General features: G+C 45.9%; 1 protein-coding gene across 1 annotated transcript; it reads right to left on the bottom strand.

The window, feature by feature from the left end:
• Positions 1 to 832: 832 nt before the first annotated feature.
• Positions 833 to 20,030, bottom strand: colgalt2b (collagen beta(1-O)galactosyltransferase 2b). Its single transcript, XM_028999975.1, has 12 exons — positions 19,771 to 20,030; positions 9,498 to 9,608; positions 9,263 to 9,380; positions 9,039 to 9,173; positions 8,523 to 8,727; positions 7,582 to 7,701; positions 7,016 to 7,089; positions 6,207 to 6,313; positions 4,423 to 4,555; positions 3,866 to 3,993; positions 3,531 to 3,737; positions 833 to 2,025 (listed from the first exon to the last, which is right to left on the bottom strand). The coding sequence occupies exons 1-12, from the start codon at positions 19,998 to 20,000 to the stop codon at positions 1,752 to 1,754; spliced, it is 1,842 nt and encodes a 613-aa protein (XP_028855808.1). The 5' UTR covers positions 20,001 to 20,030; the 3' UTR covers positions 833 to 1,751.
• Positions 20,031 to 21,234: the final 1,204 nt, after the last annotated feature.

Genomic DNA, 21,234 nt, shown 5'->3' with positions numbered 1-21,234 from the left:
GGATCCAAATGCACCACTGATAGCCACCCATATTGTCTAGGGTGTGACAGTAAATTACAGTAAACACAAGGCACAGGGGTCCTTTAATGAAAATTCATATTTTAATGCATACTATAGTTAATTGATATATATATTTATGTTCAACTTTGTATTTTAACTGAACACTGTTTTTAAAGGGATAAATAGTGTAAATAAATATAATTGCTAAAATAATTTGTTACTTAATTTTATTAGTTTCCCCTGATGCATGGCTAAAAATATAGAAATCATCTCTCTGTCCAATTCCACATCGGCGGCCTGACCAGCAGATGGCTCTAAAGTGCAATTTATTGCTGTAAATTTTATACTTCACACTGGTGTTCATAAGTTCATAAAGCTGCTCACACTAGCCAACCTGTGTACTCCGGACAGGTGAAATTGGCTGTATTAAAAAAGTAGTTTATCTGGGGACCTGAACCTTTCTCAGCAAACACATTTGCAGAGTAGAGCAGTGCTGTGTTTTACTCTAAGAATCACCGCTGACCTGGTGAGAGTGGAGGGATGAACTCAACCTGCAGTCTTTCATAGCCGTCTGCCTGGTTCTTCCTCCAACCCAATCTCCTTATGCTGTACACAAACCCATTGCGGTACTCTGGAGCGCAAATTACATAAGGTCCATTTGAACTCAGATATAAACCGTGAGACCCCTGCATGTTAACAACAGAATGCACACAGAAGCACCAAAATTCCTTTATTGCAGAAAAATCCAGAAGAAGAGCGACCTGTCTGCTATGCCCTGAGAGGGCGAGAGTCCAACAACTCCATCACGACGAGCTGGTGCAGCGATGCGGTGCAAAACTTGCTCTGCCTGATGGAAAAGGTCACGGGAGCAGCACAATGGCCAGGATTAGTGTAAGCCGTGGTGCTAGAGCAGAACTGAATGCGGGCAAATGTCCTCACGGCTGTTAAGCACCAAGTAAACACACTCAATTCCAGCCTCGACAAAGCAGAGAGGCACTGCTGCTTTTTTATGAGCATTTTAGTTGAATTTGTTCATTAACGTTTTTTTGTTTTTTTTCCTTATACAGACCTGTTATCCATGCAAATGCTGGTTCTATTCTCACATCACCTGCAAACAGGGCCAGCCTGGCAGATATTGCAAGCACATTGGTTTCAATATTTGACGGTCCAGCTTTTATGATGAACGAGAGGAAAATGTAAGGATCTTCTGTAATGCGCTTTGATAAATCTATCAGTTCACACAGACCAAAAAAGCCAAATCTTACACCAACATACACACTATGCACGTGTTGTATTCACACACCATGATCATCATTTTATTCCCTGTGCTGCCCACAAACCACATCTGCTTTTAAATTCGTCTTTAGAAAGAAAATGACTCATTTGACACGAATAATCTGTGTGGTGCAGGACGTCTGTCTTCCAGTGCTCCTCTGTGTCTCACCTGTGTGTCCCCGAGGCAGTGCGCAGTTTCTTTCTGAGGAATAAATAACGTCTGGCCGGCCAGAGGGGTGTGCATCTCAGCCCGCTGTTATGCAACAGGCCAGCAGGCGGCTGCGGAGAAGGCGAGTCGGGGCCGAGCGGCGGGTGTTGGTCTCGGGGTGAACGGCAGGCGGTGCGTGGGTTTGTTTTTTAGTAGCACGTAACACGTTACTGCATCCAAATAATTTAGGAATCAGTCTGCACACAGTACTTTTCTCTTTTCTAGATTTCTATTTGTCCATGTAGGTGAAGAGATGGTTGTGAGTCTCTCAGAGCTCGTCTCTGGTGCTGCGGGACGCTGGTGGCGGCGTGTCCCCAGTGACGCTGTTCTGTGCGAGGGGTCGTATGTGGTCCTGCTGGGCGGTCTTGGCCGCATGCTGCCGGTCCCAGTCGGTGTTCACCGACTCGTCGTCCCAGATGGTGGAGGTCTCAGTATCGCTCACGTATCCCGGCTCGCCGGTGTAGTGGGTGGGGTAAATCAGCAGAGGTTCCACAGAGAACGCCAGCAAGTCCCTCTGCTCAAAATGAGACATGTACTCCCGACTGAGAAGCAGGGAGAGACAAGCAGACCACAGGTGATGTGAGGAGCCTGACATCATTTCTGTTAACCAGTAGATGATGCATGCGGTAAAATTCGTCACCGTATGGGTGCGTGTGTTGTGCGCTGGTTGTTTAAATAGATATTTAGTCAGATGTCCCTTCCAACATGACATTTTGCCTGAATGCATGAGAAAATTAAAAATCACACACACACACACACACACAATCTCATATAGACACACTGTTATATTTATACAGTAACACCACCCGTTCCAGCTCTCTCTGCCCCCACTCCTGAGCAGGATCCCCATCAATGGGAATCCTGTCCCTCTACAGCGGGCAGCAGGAAGAACCATACTGACCTCGTACATTCCTCACCTCAGCGAGAGGGAGACGGGAACTGCCGCTTGAGAAGGGCCAAGCACACCCTGAAAGGTCAGGACGGGGGAGAACGTAAGCAGAAAAAGCAGGAGAAGGGGAGATGGTGCGATAGCAGAGAAGAACGAGGGAGGGGTGAGATGAAGCCTGCAGGATCGCCAGGCTCAGGGAATAGGAGAGCGAGAGGCAGCGCAGGATTCCCCACAGAGGAAGGCCTCAGACAGGGGGCCATTGTGAGGCCGGTGGGGACACCGTCGCCATTGATCCCTGCAGGACAATCCGCCCTGTGTGTCTGAGCCTGCTACCAGCAGCTAGAGCATGTGTGTGAGCACAGAGGTGTGTGTGTGTGTTTGTATAAAACCGACGACCGGGCAGAAAAAAGGAAAGAGACTGAGACTGAGGAATTTTACACACACATTCAAATTCAAGGTCTCAGGTTCATCTGAGACCTTGATGCTAAATTCATATTTGACCACACCGAGTGAAGTACTAATGCCATGATAACCACGATACCACAACAACAAATTATGACTATTATATTAAAAGTTACATTGGTAAAAATGTTTTGTTCGGAATTTTACAGTCCAATAGGCAAACTGTTTCCAGTCTAAACCAGCAATATATCCTGTGTGAGTTCCGAACTACAAAGAAATGAATTCTAACCAGAGACAATACCTACATAAAGATGGAGTTTTGGGGTTGGTTCAGATGATCTTTTGAGCAACACATTTGTATTGTTTTCAAATGGAGATACACCACGACGCATCAGGACACGTCTTATTAACTCCCCATCTGAGCTAATCATGTTCCTGTTCATGCCCTGTCAGACGTTTTTTTATAGTGCAGCTCTCTGTGTCTGTAACCATTGTCTGTTTCCACACACCAAAGCCACACACCAGGGCCATACTGCAAAAATGTGGAATTCTACTAGGGTGCACTGTACTGCCAGACAACAAATATTGTAGCTTATTCAGGTTATATATACTAGGAAACTAGTATAACTATTATAAATATTATAAAAACTATTGAAGTATTCAACACAGAAATGACCAGAGATGAATGTACAGCAACTGATGGTTTACAGTCTGTACTGAAGGAATGGAGACTGGCCTCTGCAGCAGGAGACTCACTTGGGGTGTTTGTTGAACATGACGGGCAGGAACTCGTCCACCGGAAGCATCTTGCAGAACGGCTGGACTCTCAGCAGCTTCCTGGCCCCCTGCAAGGAGAGGGCGTAGCCCAGGGTCCAGTAGGAGTAATCCGCCTCCACCAGGTTATTTACGCCCTCCACCGACACCTCTGGCTGCTTCACCTGCATGCGCTTACGCCCCACATAGCTAAAGGAGTTCCAAAGGAGTGAGGGGAGGTGAAAATGATCGTTTGTGATCTGTACGTGTCTTTCTAATCCGCTGGTGTATGACAGTGACAAATGTGTGAGTGTGTGAGAGGGAAAGGAGAGACTTACATGAGATCCCAGTTCAACTTGGATTTTTCAACATCATCCATGATTGCTTTGAGTCTCCTCTTAAAGAACGGCTCAAATCTCACATCATCCTCTAAAACCAGAACTTTCTGTAGATCCTGCTCTACTACCTGAAACCAAACACATACAAACGCACCAAATCAGAAATCCATCAGAATATGTGCAAACTAAAATTACTTCATGCATTAGTGCACAATACAGTCTTTATAAAAACAGCGGCCAAGTATGTGTCCGTGCACATGGAGTCACAAAATCTACAGAAATTCAATGTACAACGAACAGTGGGGTTAGCCCCAGAAACATTTGCCACCCACAGTACCTAAACAAATACATAGACAGTAAGTGGAGATTTGTAGAATCCCACATTCTAGCACTCGCGAAATAAATAAATAGTATAGGTTACATGGATGTGGCAGGGTTAAGTTCATGCTTAGAAAAGTTTTGTTACAAAGTAAACATTTATAGGACATATTCAGAGTTAGCATGGTCCTCCTAAAGACCTGTGTGTGTGTGTGTGTGTGCTTGTGTTTTAACACCACCTGACTCCAGGTGGCATGATGACTCAGGAAGCAGCCAATCTCCCCTCGGGTCAGAACCCGTCCAGAATATGGATCTTTATAACCAGGCATCATCTCAATACCAAGAGCCTGCAGCTGGGATGTATTCAACGCTCTAAAAAAGAGAGAGAGACAGCGAGCGAGAAGGAGAGAAAACCACATTTATTAGAAACGTCATGTTACAAAGAACAAAATAAAAAAAACTAAGTAAACCACACAAAGTAAAAGCAGGTAAGACAACTCACAATACAGGAAAGCAGTAAGTTTCAAAAGTTCAAAACGAGCTAATCATTATCATTATATTTATTGTAGACATACTCCACATGCAGACATCCCACCACTAACCCTTTAAACACAGCAGTGAGATCTGTTGTGCCCTGGCTGATCCTTGTACTTTTCTGTGTTTTCCAAATTGACCACTTTACCACACGAAGAATTTTTGTCAAGTTTCTTGACTTTGGGCCAAAAATGAACACCACACAACAAAAACTTTGTACAGTGTCTGCCAATAGCCATTGGCGGCACAGCCAGGCCCAAAAAATGGATGACAAAACGCCACAGAGAGCCAGTGCCCCCGATGCAGTCATACATGCTTCATACAAGTAGAAATTGGCCAGATCAAAAAAATAAATAAAAAAATCAGGTACAACCAGGAACAGCAGCGGCCATTGTGGTCCGCCGCAGCAATGGCAACAGTGAAAGAAGAAAAAAGGTAACTCCTTCCCTCCATTCCATTTACATTTACAGCATTTATCAGACGCCCTTATCCAGAGCGACTTACAATCAGTAGTTGCAGGGACAGTGTCCCTGGAGCAATTTATGGTTAAGTGTCTTGCTCAGGGACACAATGGTAGTAAGTGGGATTCGAACCCGGGTCTTCTGGTTCATAGGCAAGTGTGTTACCCACTAGGCTACTACCACCCCCCATCCATTGGCCAAGAGCCACTGGATCCTTCAGGATGTTCTGCAGGTCAGGTGGTTATACAACCACGCACTTCCACCACCAGTTGTCCCAACAAACAAGCTGATGCCGTGCACACACTCAAATCAGCCATGCTTGAGTCTACAATGTGACCCAATTTAACACAGCCAGCTACCACCGACCGAGAGCTGAAGACAGCAGTCGGGATGGCAAGGGATAAAAAACAATGGTTTCAGGATCAGGATGTTGGCCACCAACACTGTAGGACAGATCAGGGCAGTAGCCATACAATCGGGTGCACTTTTCTCCACCAAAAAACAAGAAGTTTCACTCCATTCCTGCCCATTCCAAGCCTCCAGGCAACTGAAGAGTCAGGGTCTCTTGCTGGCCTCCACCAACCCAGTAAGCTTCATTATTGTCCAGTTAACTCTAGCTAATGAAGCCCTATCATATAAGGTTAGCATCCCCTCAAGTGCCTCCACATTCTTACTAGCATCGATAAAAACTGTGACATCATCTGCATGAGATGAAACTTTAACCTTTGGGGACAGACACGTCCCCAGCACCTGGAAACCATTTGAACAGCACAGGTTCAATTGCCAGGAACCATAGCTGACGTGACAGAGGACAGCCTCGTCTTATGCCCCTTGAGACCGAAAAAGAGAGATAGGGATAGAGAAGGAGACAGTGAGGGAGAGAGAAATATAATGTTATAAATAAAGACATAAATGTAAGTAGAACATGCAGATAGTAGTCACAGGACCAGTAAGCAGACAGACGAAATGTTATTGTTGCGGTATGAAAGACGCAGAAGAGGGGCTGACCTCGGCCCAGCATGACCTACTTTCCATCCACAGCGTCGGTCAACGTGGCCTCCAGGCCCAGAACGGAGAGTGTGTTCATCATACGCTGCCTACGGTCCAAACGCCGCTTCAGGTTGATGAGGAAAATCTGGGAGAAGGAAAGATAACTCAAATTAAAATAGCTCATCTTTACAGTACAGAAAAAAGAATATATCATAGGATAAGCGATGAGCGAAGGAGAATGAAAGATAAAGGAAAAGAGAAAGAGGCTGAGAAAAGAATTTCAGGAAGGAAGTGGGAGGAGAAAGAAGAGAGACAGAGGAGCCAAACGGGCATCAAAGGAAAGATAATGAGCAGTGGTTTTATATACAGAAAATAACACACACAGTCACACACAGTTGGGGATATTAATAATTATTTGATCCTCAGCTGAGGTCTCCCACTAACAAAGAAATGATCAGACTATAATTTCAATGGTAGGTTTATTTGAACTGTGAGAGACAGAACAAAATTATTATTATAAACAATCATGAATTAAATAATTTTTTGATCCCCTATCAGCAAGATTTCTGTCTCCCAGTTGTATGGTAGTAGGGTGGTAGTAGCCTACTGAGTGACACACCCGCCTATGAACCAGAAAACCCAGGTTCAAACCCCACTTACTTCCATTGTGTCCCCGAGCGAGACACTGAGTGTCTCCAGGGGGGACTGTCCCTGTCACTACTGATTGTAAGTTGCTCTGGATAAGTACATCTGAAAAATGTATTTTATACAGGTACGGGGTGGACATTTTCAACTGGTTACCTGTAAATCTGTTAAACAGGGGGGGTGAAAGTGGGCTCTGCCTCACCTCATCAAATCCCATTTTATCCTGAGGGTTGGGCGCTGTGTACAGGTACTCTGAAGGCGGTATGTCATGGTGTACTGAGTATAAAAAAGGGACAAAAATGTTTTACATTTTAGCTTTCTGGACTTATCATAAAATATACTGTACATAAAAATACTGTGCAAAAGTAGTGAGCTAATTAAATGATTTCCAACAGTAAATTGTTCTGGAATGTGTAAAACGCACATTATTCTGAAATGAAAGTGGCAATAACGTCATTTGATTTGGAAGAAAAAACTGAGAGATGTGCACAGAGAACTGGGTATTGGTCTCTCCCTTCTCTGTAAAGAAATAAATGATCTCAGTTCTTCAGTCATCATTCAATTTTAAGTTTTTAATGCTGCATCAGCACTTCCACTCTCTCTGGAAAAACACTAAATTGTGTGCTGGCTGTGTGTTTGTGGTGCCAAAGGTTTTTTTTTAGGGTTAAGTAACGGTATTCTGTGCTCAAGGACAGGCCATTTTAAGACTGATGAATGATGAGGAAGAAGGAAGGTATTATCCTGTGTGAGAGTGTGTGTTACACTCACTCATAGCCTCAGTGATGGTGTGCAGAAAACTCTCCTCTTCGTCTTCAACAGTTTGTTGTGGTTTCAGGGGGACTGGAAGGTAGCCGTAGTGCTCTCTGTTGCAAATATACATCTGTACATCTACAACACACACATACAAACACACACACATTCAATTATCGTCCTCAAATTGAAACATGGCAAACATGAACACCTGTCGGTCCACAGACACTGCAAATGTGAGTAGAAGTTTACCCCAACCTGTTTACCCCAAAACCCAGAGCTGTACACGCACACACACACACACACACACATACACATACACACACACTCCATTAGCATGTGCATACCTTAACACAAAAACAACCTGCACATCAACAGGTACAGACATGCAACGCCATGCACAATATTTACCAGAAGAATTTCTTTTGTGTGACAGATGTCCGTACTCTGTGTGAGTGTGTTCCGTATACTGTAGGCTAGTGTCTAGTGTGCATGAGCTTGTCTACGGGCTATATGGTCGACTGTGCCTCGTGTATGAGGTTTCATCGGCGTATTTTACAACATGCACCATTACCCTACAAGTCTCATTGCGGCCGTACACGCAGCTATGCATATGTTACTCATTAAAGCTGCCATGCTCATTAGCAGCTGCTCCACCCTATTAAACACAGTGCTCAGCATTGCTTTCAGCTGATGTCTTGCTTTTCACTGCTTTTTGTTTGCTTTTATTACTTTCATTACTATGCATTTGCTGTGTGTTGCCATTATTGTCTTTCAAGAATGTAATATCTATATGTTCATGTTCCTATCAACCTGTTTTATTGCTGATTGCCCAATTCATTCACTGCAGTACAAAAATGTTTGAGTACCTGGGTTAATACACAATATATAAAATGTCTAAAATTGTTTAAAAAAAACAAAGTAACTGCACACACACAAATCCACAGAGTACAGTGTACCTGCATGGCGAGTAGAGAAAGCAAAGACCATGATATCATCCAAGGCCCAGCTGTAGTTGGGGTGGGGGGGGTGGAAGGCCAGCTGGCGACTTGTGGTGCGTCGCAGATCCAGCAGGAAGGTGCTGTGCACCATGGGAACCGGGAAACATCCCAGTCTCTTCCATTCCCGGATGGGCAGGTAGTCTGGAGTGCGTTTGTAATAACCCTGAGGGAGAATGATACATTCATTTATTAATAAACATATATAAACAAAACAAATTTGGAAAATTAAAACAGTTTTCATGACGCTCCACTCTTCCACTATAAGAGGGATGGAGTATCCACTTCTATTTTCAAGAGACTCTTGAAGACTCGTCTCATCCATGAGTACCACCTCTCCTAACCTGCAAACACTAACAGCTAGTGTTACTCCTCGATTGTAAGCCACTATGGATGAAAGTTCCACCTTTTTATCCTACAATATCCAATATGCTGATGGTAAGGCACTTGGTGGAGGATTTGAGATGGATGCAGTACCTGTGGGGTCATGCCACACCAGAAGTTGGAGTAGAGAGAGCGAGACTCCAGCATGGGGGCCACCAGTGTCAGGTTCTCAGCCATCAGCAGTGTCAGGACGCGTGGGTTAGTCAGAAGGTTATCGCTGTCTACAAACTGCAGAGACAGGCAGGTACAGGTCCCCCATTCAGAGCACATACGTCTGCTTTGAAATAACAGAAGAAATGTTCTATAATGCCACCCACCAGAATATAATCTGCCCAGCGCTCGCGAGCAGCCCTCAGCGCTGCCTGCCTGAGCTTCATGATGTGGTTAAAGCGTGAGGGGGGCCAGTGTTTGGGTCCCCACTCATCTGTGTATGACCTGAGGGAGAAGGAAAGAGGAAAGACTCATAAACTGACCCCATACTGCATGAAAGACTTTACTCTCTAAAAGTCCCAGAACATGTGTGTAAAGCTATGTGTGCACATGTGAACTAACCTTGGCTCCTCCATTGGTCTCCACTCCACGTAGTGGTACTGACTCTGTGCTCTCTTCAGCCAGTCTCTCAGCATGGATGTGGTGTTGTCCACACTGTGGTCTGTTGCTGCCCTAAACACACACACACACACACACACACACACACACACACACACACACACACACACACTTCAACATCTGTATACACACAACAGTACTTGCATCTTCAGCACACATTTGCTTTGTACATTGTTTATGGGCGTAGCTAGTCCACAATACACATATTTAATAAGACACATGAAGAAACTATGACTGATGGGGCCACCAGCAACTAATCTTGATGTAAAGTGACACAGGTCCCTTAAAGTGTCCCGGAACATCAATTAGTCAAAGGTTTGATAAAAACCAGAAAAGAAGCACTATGTGTAATAATGTTTGTGCTTGTGACATTGATACAGCACATTTGAATCATCCAGAATGTGAAAGTAGTACTATAGTCTTATTTTAATACCATTTTAAATGGATTTAAAGATCAGGTTCTGCGTGACAGAAACAAAAAGAGCAGTTTGTTTCTCTTTTTTAAGATACTTAATCCTGAGGATACCTCTGAAATTATTCTAGCAAACAAGCCACATACTTTGCATCTAACGCTGGATTTCGCATCAGTTTGAAAATAGTGCACAATACTACTACTACTACTACTTATAATAAATATAATAGTGCATCTAGTTTATTTTCATTTGATTATCACTGATGCAAAGTCCCTTTGGGTTCTACAGACAGTCCTGCACACTCCCACACACAAATATGTGGCAGTGACTAAACAGTAGGAACAGAAAGACTGTGAATGGAATCAGCAGGAGAATAAGGGCCCTCAGGCCCAATTCACACTGTATAGAATATTCAGCGGCCCGCTGGCTTCATGAGATCATTCCCAGGGACAACTGTTGAAACTAGTGTTCAATGGCACGTGGACCTTGCAGAATCTCAGAGCTGTCTGTATGTCTTGCTCACACAAACTTGTACAGACACTTGTGAACATACACCAAATTCAGAATTTAGAGTTCCTGATTAAAGCTCTCAGAGCAGTCATCGTGGTGACAATAAGAAATGTAATTCTAAGTCAATTTCTAATATCTGAAATATGCCCTACTAACTACTCACTACACCAACATGAATGGAGACAAAGCACTGGTCCAGTCTGTTAACACTATAATGATGCAACACCCTCTTGTAGGGCTAAAGAGTGTAAATTTAGCATGTTGTAATGACAGTATGGTCATATTCTGGTTTTGATTGTAACATGTATGCACTTATTTAAACATGTTTAAACACATTTAGCAGCAGCATCAGTCTCACTCATTCTGCATATAATACAACTAATGACAAATAATAACTAGCATGAAAATTAGATATATCATTTCAGAAATTGAATTCTGGGGATGAGTTGGATCCAAACTGGACCAGGTTCACGTATCAAATGAAACAGTGTGGTGTTGACCATATCCCTGAACAATAATAATATGGGTAATGTATTATTAGGGACAGTGCTTTGAATCCCGTTCCGCCAAGGTGCAAAGCACCGTCCCCACACATTGCTCCCCGGGCGCCTGTCATGGCTGCCCACTGCTCAGTAAGGGTGATTGTTAAAAGCAGTGGACACATTTCGTTGTGTAATCGTGTGCTGTGCTGCAGTGTATCGCAACGACAATCACTTCACTTCCACTTTTCACTTTCACTTTATAAAAAAATATGTATTTTTTCATGGAACTAGTTAATTATGCAAGGAAATCAGCAGGCAATATAAATCTATGATTGCAATAAAGTTTATCTTGATGTATTACTAGCAAGTCTATTAATCAGTAAACACACACACACGCTCACGTGATGGGAATGGGAGGACAGTGACAGGTGATTCCTGTTCTACTTAAACCACGTTGATCTGGTATCCTTGCTCAGTCATTGCGTTCACTTCATCTCCACCTCATCTCAGCTTGATTCAGCACCCAAGTACGCCTGATCCTGCTCTACCCTTCCCCAAGTGTGTCCTTTGCTTGTTTATTCCCAATTTTCCTGTGTGAGCACACAAAACAGTATATACTGATTTGTGTTCATAGATTAAGAGCATGATACTCACTGGCTCCTTTGCGCCAATCTGCAATTGGGTTCACTCGTATTGTGAACATGTCTGTTCTGTCAGTGTGGCCACGCTTCCTGACAGAATGACCAAGCCCTCTTATGTGGACTGTTCATCCTGTTCCTGGAAGGCTTGGAATCCGCAGAAAGCTGGCCACTCGTGCAATACCACCTCATTGGTCCAGCTCGTGATGAAGGTAGATCCTCACCTGATGTCCCGGCCGCGCCCGTCTCTCCTCATCTCAACTCCACCACCTCCTTGGCTCCAACCTGGGCATTCGAACAGGATGGCCGTCTTGCCTGGCTCCATCAGCGCCATCCCGCTTCAGTTTGCCTGTCACACTGTCCTTCTTGTCATGAGAAGACCATGGCTCATATCAATTCTAGGCCTGCCAGCAACTTTATGGACCTGTCCTTCACCTAGCGCCTCAGAATCCCAGTGGAGCCAATGTCCCCTTCAATCACCATCACCTCCTTGGATGGCTGTCTGCTTGCGGCAGGGCTCATCAGCCTCCAAACTTCGGCCTCTGTAATGCACCTGCGGTCTTCCAGCAGTTCTTCAATGATGTCCTCTGGAACATGCTGGTGTACATCTATCTTGATGTTCTCATCTATTCATCATCTACCATCTAGTCCAATATCCAACACATGAGAGTCGTGTTGAGGTTGCTCCGATTGATACACCGATTGTATTGTAAGTTGGAGAAGTGCACATTCTACCAGCACTACACCACCTTCCTGCGCTTTATCCCAAGAGGCCCCTACCCACAACACTGGAGTAGCTGCAACAGTTTCTTGGGTTCGCAAACTTTTAACGACAATTCATTTGGGGCTACAGTATGGTTGCAGCACCCCTCACTGCTGACAGTACCATACTGTCACCCCTCACCAGAGCATCCCACCGTCCGTTCCGGCTCTCGCCAGATGCCACCCGGGCAAACTCTGCCTCCGCTTCACCACTACCCCGCTCCTTCAGCATCCGGATCCAACCCAACCTTTCATCGTGGGTGCTGTTGTAGCCTGGACCAGGGCTAGTGTCACCCATGCTGTTATTTCTCCAGAAGGTTCAGCGTGACACACAGTCTGCACGAGTCACGTGTCTGCACTGCCCAGGCCATCGACCCGGTCCACCCAACACACCACCAAACCGATGCTCGTTGCCGTGGTCACGGGATGCAGTACCTGGTTCACTGGATCGGTTATGGACCGAAGGAGTCCCGGGACGACCCCTGGAGAGGGGGGTCCTGTCAAGTGACACTCCACACCGACGTCACATGATGGGAACCTGAAGACAGTGACAGGTGATTCCTGTTCTATTTACACAGTGTCGCCCTGGAATACTTCAATTTGTCTCCAGCTTATTTTAGCTTGATTCAAGTACGCCTGATCCTGCTTCACGCCTCCCCAAATGTGTTCTTTGTTTCTTTATTCCCCATTTTCCCGGTGGGCGTGGCAGTATACACTGATTCGTGTTCATAGATTAAAAGCGCAGTACTCACCGGCTGCTTTGCACCAGTCACAGTTGGGTTAACTCATATCACAAAAACACTTCTGTCCCGACACACACACACAACAGGAAAGGCCAGACAGAGCAGACTCTCATGAGATGGTTCTAGCACTCAGACACTCGGTTTTAAAATACAGCCGTGCTGGGAATACAGGGAACAGGGGCTTGTGCAGGAGTTATAACTATAATATCTATGTGGGTCTGTGTGTGCAGGCTTGTGTGTGTGTGGCATAAACTCAAGAGGCCATTTTTTTATGTGATGACTCTGTAATAATAGTGTGGTGTGTGTGTGTGAGTGTGTGTGCGTCAGGCCTGATCACCACTTTCTGCTTTTATCGCAGGCTTGCAACACCTGACACCCCGTAATGAGCACTGCAGGTCCTCCTCTGACCCTAAACATACCATGGCTGCAGGGGGAATAAATGTGTTTCTGCTTGTTATCCGCAAATGAAAGACGGGTCTCCTGGGTCCGGGTCCAGGCTGGACATCTGTGCAATTTTCCTTCTTTTTTACGTCATTCTGACTATTGAGTGTGGATGCTCAGCTCAGCTCTGGCACTGCCTGTACGCAAACGTCTAAACAGATGAGCAGGACAATGTCCACTCCCTTTCACATGTGCGCTGGGCTCCACCAGAGAACACAACTGGGCAGTAGGAGGCTTTTAGGGTCTCCAATCATACACACACGCCCAACGTTTGTGCCCAGAGTTTATTTATGTAATGCTGCAGTGCTGGATCCAGAAGGCCTTGTTCCATAATTATTTAAGCATGTGCTAAAAGCTAGGACTGGAAAAAGCACTTCCCAAGTTCATCCATTCTCTGTAAATGTGTAGAATAATCATTTTGATGTAATCAAGATGTTTTCAGCACGGACATGTGCCAAGTTGAGCTGACAACATAGCTGTTTACTGCAGCCAGTGCAAGCGTGCATGAGAAAACCTATGAGGACACACAAGGTCATGCACACATCTTCACACCATAGTGATTCAATGAGGGCGTACGAGCACCATTTTTTACATCACATATTACACTTTTATATACTGTAGAAAAAATCACAATAACCAGATTTCACAAATACATTTTTTAAACAAAATTGCTTGCAGCTTTGATAAGCAGCTGCTGTGCACAGTACTGTGGATGAACACTCTCAGAAGCCCAGCTTCTCTGATCCAGTCACTATGTTCTAAAAGGGTCCTCTAGGGTCCTCAGCAGACAGAAGGGCAACATCTGTCCCAAGGTGGCATCAGGAGCCTGAGGGACAGGGTGCAAGGGCTCTGGGCTCTGGATATCCCCATCGGACACTCCAAATCCATATAAAACCAGCTTGTTTAACATCCTGCACACATAATGTCTCCCTAAAGCGAACAGAGAGACAGACAGAGAGAGACAGAGAGAGAGAGAGAGCGGGAAAAGAAAAGCCCAGACAGACTTTTATGGTTTAGCATTTAGCATAAGAGAATACAGTTGTGTTGGGAATATTGGGCTGAGAGACCAGATTTAACAGATATAATACACACTGCCTTCAACACACACACAACCATGTAAAAACATTCCACCTACATCAGCACTCCCCTTCCAACCTTCCCGTTACAATTCTATACAATTGTATAGAATTGTATAGAATGGCACAATTCTAAACAATATTGTGGAATTCTATAAGTATACGTTTGCATTGCATAAATGTGTGTATGTGTGTGTGTGTGTGTGTGTGTGAATAAATATGTGAATGTACACGCATGCATGATAATGATTCTGCAAGTGCGTGCCTGCTTGCAGAATTAGGGCAAAATCCAAAATAAAGTGTGGAGAGTTCGGCTCTATAGAGACTGAATGCATTAAGTCAGCATTCATGTGTGTGGCAACGTCTGCACTTTCGGAAGTGTGTGTCCTGTGTTTAAGTGCCCCACCCCCCCGCTGCTTTGGGAGGATGTGTGATTAGGGGCTCGGGGAGTCACGGCAGGCCCTATCTCTTAAACCTCTAACGTGTTCATTCTCCCCCTGCTCTTTGAACTGTACAATAACTCTCTGTCTCATTATTTTTTAGCCTCCAGCGCCGCAAACTCTCTCTGTTTGTGAACAACATCTGGATGCCACATGTTACTCATCACTCACATACAGCCCAGCCATACCATGCCCTCCATCCTTCAGGTGACACACAGAGACAGGCTTGGACTCACGCCCCTGTCGCACTTCTACACAGGGCCCTCACTCACACGCAACATACCAGGGCTACATCTGACATAACCGAATCCGACAGAAGCCATTCCAGACGATAACCAGATCAGATGGGTGAGCAGGGCGCCAATGGGGCAGGAAAGGCTGAGTGTGTATCTGTGTGAGTAGACAAAGGGGTGTGGCTCCATGTTTGCAGTTCAGAATTAGTGCCCCTGGACTGCCCCGCCCCCGTTCAGGGGCTGACGTGGCCGGAGGGTCGTGGAGGGATGGGAAGGTGGGGGTCTATTGGAAATCCACAGCTGAATTCCTCAGGCCCCTCTCAGTCAACACTGACCCTGAGTGCAGTGGCCAGCGCAATTCCCACCGGAGGCCGGAATTCCCATGATCTCCGCTATTACATCAGCCATCCACACACCCTCACACTGCGCTATATATTTACTTACACACACACACACACACACACACACACACTTTTCATCAGCTGTTTCACACACATTTACAAATCACTGCTATTCTCAGCCAGCACTTCAACTGACCTACTGCTCATTCTGAACACCACCACAACCATTCAAGGGGGCGGTATAGTAGTCAGGAAGTAGGGAAATGATGGGTCTGAGTAACTGGGACCAAATTATGATGTTGCACCAGTGGGCCAGGGCATCTCCAAAAAGCTAGTAATAACCAGTGATAAACCAGAGTGAGGGACATGGGCTTCTCCTGTACAAATCATTAACGCTGCTTGTGGCAGAAAGGTAAGATGTGTTTAGTCACGTCTACTTTTGCATGCCACCGTGTAGCCACAGACCATGCTGACCCCTGTCCTCCATCCAACAAGAACCTACTCAGTACACTTAAAAAGAGTTATAATAAGGTTATATAATAAGGTTTCAGAGCTATAACGTGGTCTGAGAAATCAGAAGGAAGAAGTTTAGAGATGGCAGCAGGGTGCACGTTGGGGCCATAAACCATGAACAACCCATTTCCCTGATGCTGCCAGAATTGTTCAGGAATATTCTGAGGAACATGAGTTCATTTGTTTGTTCGTGTGTATATTTGTCCTCCGAATCCTCCGGATTGCAATCAGATTGAGCATCTGTGGTGTGTTGGACATAACACGTCCAATGCACGGAGAACCCAGTTTTTTTCAGACTTATTGTGAACAGGCCTGTTGGAAAATCTCATCACATTCCTGAGCGCGAGTTCTTCAGGTGACCACGAATAAACCCAGGATACCAGACGGATTTTCTGATGATACTTAGTCATTATTTTTAAAAATTAAATAATGTCATAATAACCAGAACATGTGCATAATTGGTATAAAAAAGGATGAACTCATGTGTGTTCAACTATTCCCCGAAATATTGCTTAAAGTCATCAGCTTTGTGCCCACAGAGCCCAGCGTTTAAATTTAAAATGAGTGAAAAAACGGAGGCTAAAAATGACCACCTTCGCAACTAATATGCACAAAATATTCACTTTACAGCCAGTTGATTGACAAGGACAAGTAGCAAAGATGGACGCCTGTCAGACAGACAGACAAGAACCACATCCACACGTTCATTCAACACATTCACCAATTCACCTTAAATCATGCTCTCCGGCTTACTTGCAGACTAGTTTCACGCGTCCCCTTTCAAACGACACACACACACACACACACACACACAGACAGTCAGTAATGCATACACACGTCTCCACTATAAACATCGGAGGCCTGAGCAGGACAGGCCATATTTTTGGTGTCAGTCCTGCATGATGGAAGCAGCGAATGGAGTTAAAATGACATTTCCCACCGCACTACATTAACAGCAGTGCGTCCTGAATACCTCTTTGTCTGTATAAATACCCTGTAGAGCTGTTTACCCAGCACGTCGTCTGGCTGTCCTGCATTTCTTCCTGTTTACAGCTAAGCTGCAAGATTTCTCCACTCAGCAGCCAACCTGCACTGCATGTTCCTGCTTATTTGTGGTCTTTTTTGTACTGGTGTTACTGGCAGTGCTGGTCCTGGAACAGCTGAGACACCGACTTGCCCTGCCCCGCCCTGCCTCATCATCCACAGTTATGAGCCGGAGACAGAGGGGATCAGCAGTAAGTGAAACAGGCTTCTGCTGTGCACTGCAGAAAGACATTCTGGGCAGAAGAGAGACGTTCAACGACTTACAATCAGTAGTTACAGGGACAGTCCCCCCTGCAGACACTCAGGGTTAAATGTGTTGCTCAGGGACACAATGGTAGTAAGTGGTGTTCGAACCTGGGTCTTCTGGTTCATAGGCATAAAGTCTAAAGTCTAATGTGGCTGCAGCATGAAACGCCGTCGTAGAGATTCCCTACCACAACCCCACACTCCGTCAGGAAGCACACCTGTGCCTACATACACAGTTGCAGCAGTGCATGCTGGGAAATACAGTCCACCAGCCAATAGCATCGGAAGAACCAATATGGCATACGCAGAACCAATATTCCCCAGATACTTGGAACGTGAGTGTCTTGCTCTCATCACGATACTGGCATCCAGGTCCTCGGAACGGACTGTCCCCCCTTCCCACGTTTTGGCATGTGCGGGTGGATGCATGCTTCATGCTTCTCAGCCTCAGCTGGAACCTTCATGGAGGATGCTTGTTGACAGGGAGAGCCTTCAGGGAAGAGTGAGACATTCTTGTCCGTCGTAAATCCATCCATGAAACAGTCTGTCAAATGTCACACGTCTTGATTTTTTTTATTTGCCAGATTATTGCCAATGCACAGGCCTAATATTATTTATTCCAGTTTAGACAGATAAGACAGCTTCTGACAGTGAGCAGCTTGTCATATGATGAAATGAGGGAAATGTTATTTACCGTGAGGTGCCAGAACACCAAAAACGACCAGAGATTCCCAGGGTTCTTCTGAAAGCACGAGTTCACCATGCAGAAGCACCATAACCATGTGGCATCTTTCTAAACATGCTGTTTCCAAATACACTAGGCGTGGCACTGCAGCTCATCCCAGGAAGAACCCCCGGTTGCCACTCCGTCAAATAGGATCCAACTAACCGAAATTTTTATCATAATGTGTGTCATCTCTCCACTTGATTCTTTAAAGTACATTTGAGATGTTCGCTCTAAACTTTTCAGCCAGGGGAACAATTAATGGTGATGTCCTCAATGTGACCTCCACCCAGCTGAGCTGTTCAAGGACAATTTTCCCATCTCCCAGGGGTGAGTTATTCGGCTGCGTTCAGACCTCTGGACTGAAGAATAACTTGAAGGGTAAGAGGTCATGACCCAGAAGCCTTATCACCTTCTTAAAAATACTGAAGATCCTTCAGTGCGGTACAAGACTCAGGTGGTCTGAATCCAGCCTGGTGGACCATTATTGCCCAGCGGGAGAACAGGGCACGGCTTTGAAAATGAGAATTGATGGAATGTGAATTCTCAACCCGGCCCAGTGCCTTCTGGGTAAGGCTTGCCCCCTCCTCCCACCCCTGCTCCCCTCTCGTCCTCTAATTCTCCGCATTCTTTCACAACAAGGCAAGAGTCTCTCCTCACCTCAATGACAGGCCCCTTCGTTCATCTTCTGAGATCCCCACTAACCCTAAAAAGAAGGCGGGCTGGGACAGAGGCAGGGAGACGAGCGAAGACGTTCTTCATTCGCGCACACAATCGGCCTCTGTTTCTCGGCTGTTATTCCTGACACTGGACACTCCACCCATTTAATATTAATACTGGGTGGAGAGGGGTGGACCACAGGCCTTCTCCCAGTAACCAGCATTTACACTCGACATCATATTAGTAACAGCACTGCTAGAGGGTGGTAAAAATATCTGCTGTCAGAGATTTTTGTACACTTGTGGTATCATTTCTGTAATCTTTGTATATTCTGTCTATCAGATTTTTGACTCTACTGAAGATTGTACTTGAGAGACACCATGAACCAAAATAAAAAACTAAAAAAAACGATGCTGATTGAAGGTAGTAGGGTGGCAGTAGTAACCCCACTTACTAGCCGTGTGAGCCTGGGTGTCTCCGGGGGGACTGTCCCTGTAAATGACTCCCGCTGTGACCTCGGCCTGCTCGTTGGACCGGGGGACCCCATGAGAAGAGGCCTCGGCAGTAAACAGACGAGGGGGCATTTTACGGGAGCAGAGGGCTGAGAGGATCCCACCGTACCCCGGAGACCCCCGGGGAATCTGCAGCGGGGTGTGAAAACCAGGATGCTGACCTGGATGCAGTGAAATAAACGGACAGATAACACCGCTTATATGATCAATATAACGGTTCCTGACGGCCACTCCCTTAATGACAGTTATGAACACTGGTTATTCTGGTCCAAACCAAATCACGCAAAATGATTCTCCAGACTTGGAGAAAGTTCGGCAAAGTTTTGGAGTGTTTGGAACCCTAATTAGGGCTCGACGCAGTAGACCCACCCGAACCCCGGACCCGAACCCAGCCTAACGACCCCCGGTCTTCTGAATGGCGTTATTACGCATAGTTACCATATGGCGACGCGCTCCTTCGGGTACTCCAGCCTGTCGATGCAGCCCAGGTGGCGGGGCAGGCTGTGTGCGCTGTTGCGCGCCAGGATGGCGATCAGGACCTTGGGCTTCATCATCGGAGACTCGGGCCGGACCGGATCCCGCACCAGCGTCACCAGCTCCGCGCGACACGCGGCCACCAGCGCGCAGAGCAGCGCGACACGCAGCGCGACACGCAGCGCCGGCATCATCCCTCCGGAGCGCAGGCAGGCGGCCGCCGCTCAATATCAACCGGGGAGAGAAGGAGGGAACCAGGCAGGGAGGGAGGGAGGGAGGGAGGTGGGTGGGGTCGGAGACCGATGGAGAAGGTGACAGGCGGGGTCCCCCCGGACTCCACAGATATTGTATTGGTGAACTGATTTTCTTTTTTTCAGTCTTCAAATCAGGTTAGAATGAAATGAAGTGGAGGAAGATTCCCTCTTTTTCTTGGTCTCCACTGGAGGTATCTGCTGTGGTGTCTGTGGTACGGTGTGTCTAACGCATTAAGTCTCCATGAAGGGCTGGACTTCCATGAATGTTCAGCAACAATGTAGGTGGCATGTGACAAAATAACGTCCCCATGAATGCAGGACCACGGGTTTCTCCGTAGAACGTTACCTAAAAATCACACTGCACCTCCAGCAGCTTGTCTTCTTCTCACAGTGCATCGGGGGACACGTCTCACAATGTCCGGCGCCCCACATCCACATGAAGGAAAAAAAACCAAGCCAGTCAGGCAGCATCACTGCTGCATGGCAATCATTTTTAGCATAGATTTATACTAATAATATGATCTTGTTTGCCCTCTGAGGCTGAAGCTTGATGTTTTTGAAGCTTATGTAACAGGTTATGAATATTTACTGTCCTGACTGCTTCCCACTGCCTGCACACGCAGGCAGACTCACTCTGTCAGTTTTCACTAGTTTAGCGCTGTCTGTATCACTGTTGTCTACATGTTTATTTGGTAAATGTTACTCTTGCACTGCCCGTGTCCCCTGTTGGCACTTCATGTGTCGCACACGTGCAGTTTATGTCAGTACGTAACTTTGTCTAATTGTTTAATTGTCTAAATGTTTCATGCAGCACCAGGTTCCGGAGAAACGTTATTTCGTTTCACTACGTGCTGTCTATCATGTATGTAGCTGAAATGACAATAAAGCTCAACTTCAACTTCAGTGCATTCACATTTTATCTATGGACCACACAGATCGTCCATCTCTGACTATTTCCACGCTGTGTCTGTGCGGTGGCCGTCTTCTGGACTGGTGACACCAGTTCCCAGCTGTCGACACCTTCTCTAGGGCCTGTGTATTTATTTACTCCATGGAAGCTCCCAATGTTCTGGTCTTGTGCGTGGAAATGTGTGGAACGTAGATCAGGCCACCATCCCCCTCTAGTGGTCAAAGGAACAGGTTTTGGCCTTCTTTCCTCCCTCACTCACTCAGT

The sequence above is a fragment of the Denticeps clupeoides genome, chromosome 13 (assembly GCF_900700375.1).
Source record: "Denticeps clupeoides chromosome 13, fDenClu1.1, whole genome shotgun sequence".
Classification (NCBI taxonomy): domain Eukaryota; kingdom Metazoa; phylum Chordata; class Actinopteri; order Clupeiformes; family Denticipitidae; genus Denticeps; species Denticeps clupeoides.
The sequence above is the reverse complement of the archived record's forward strand: the minus strand, read 5'-3'. Positions and strand labels throughout refer to the sequence as shown.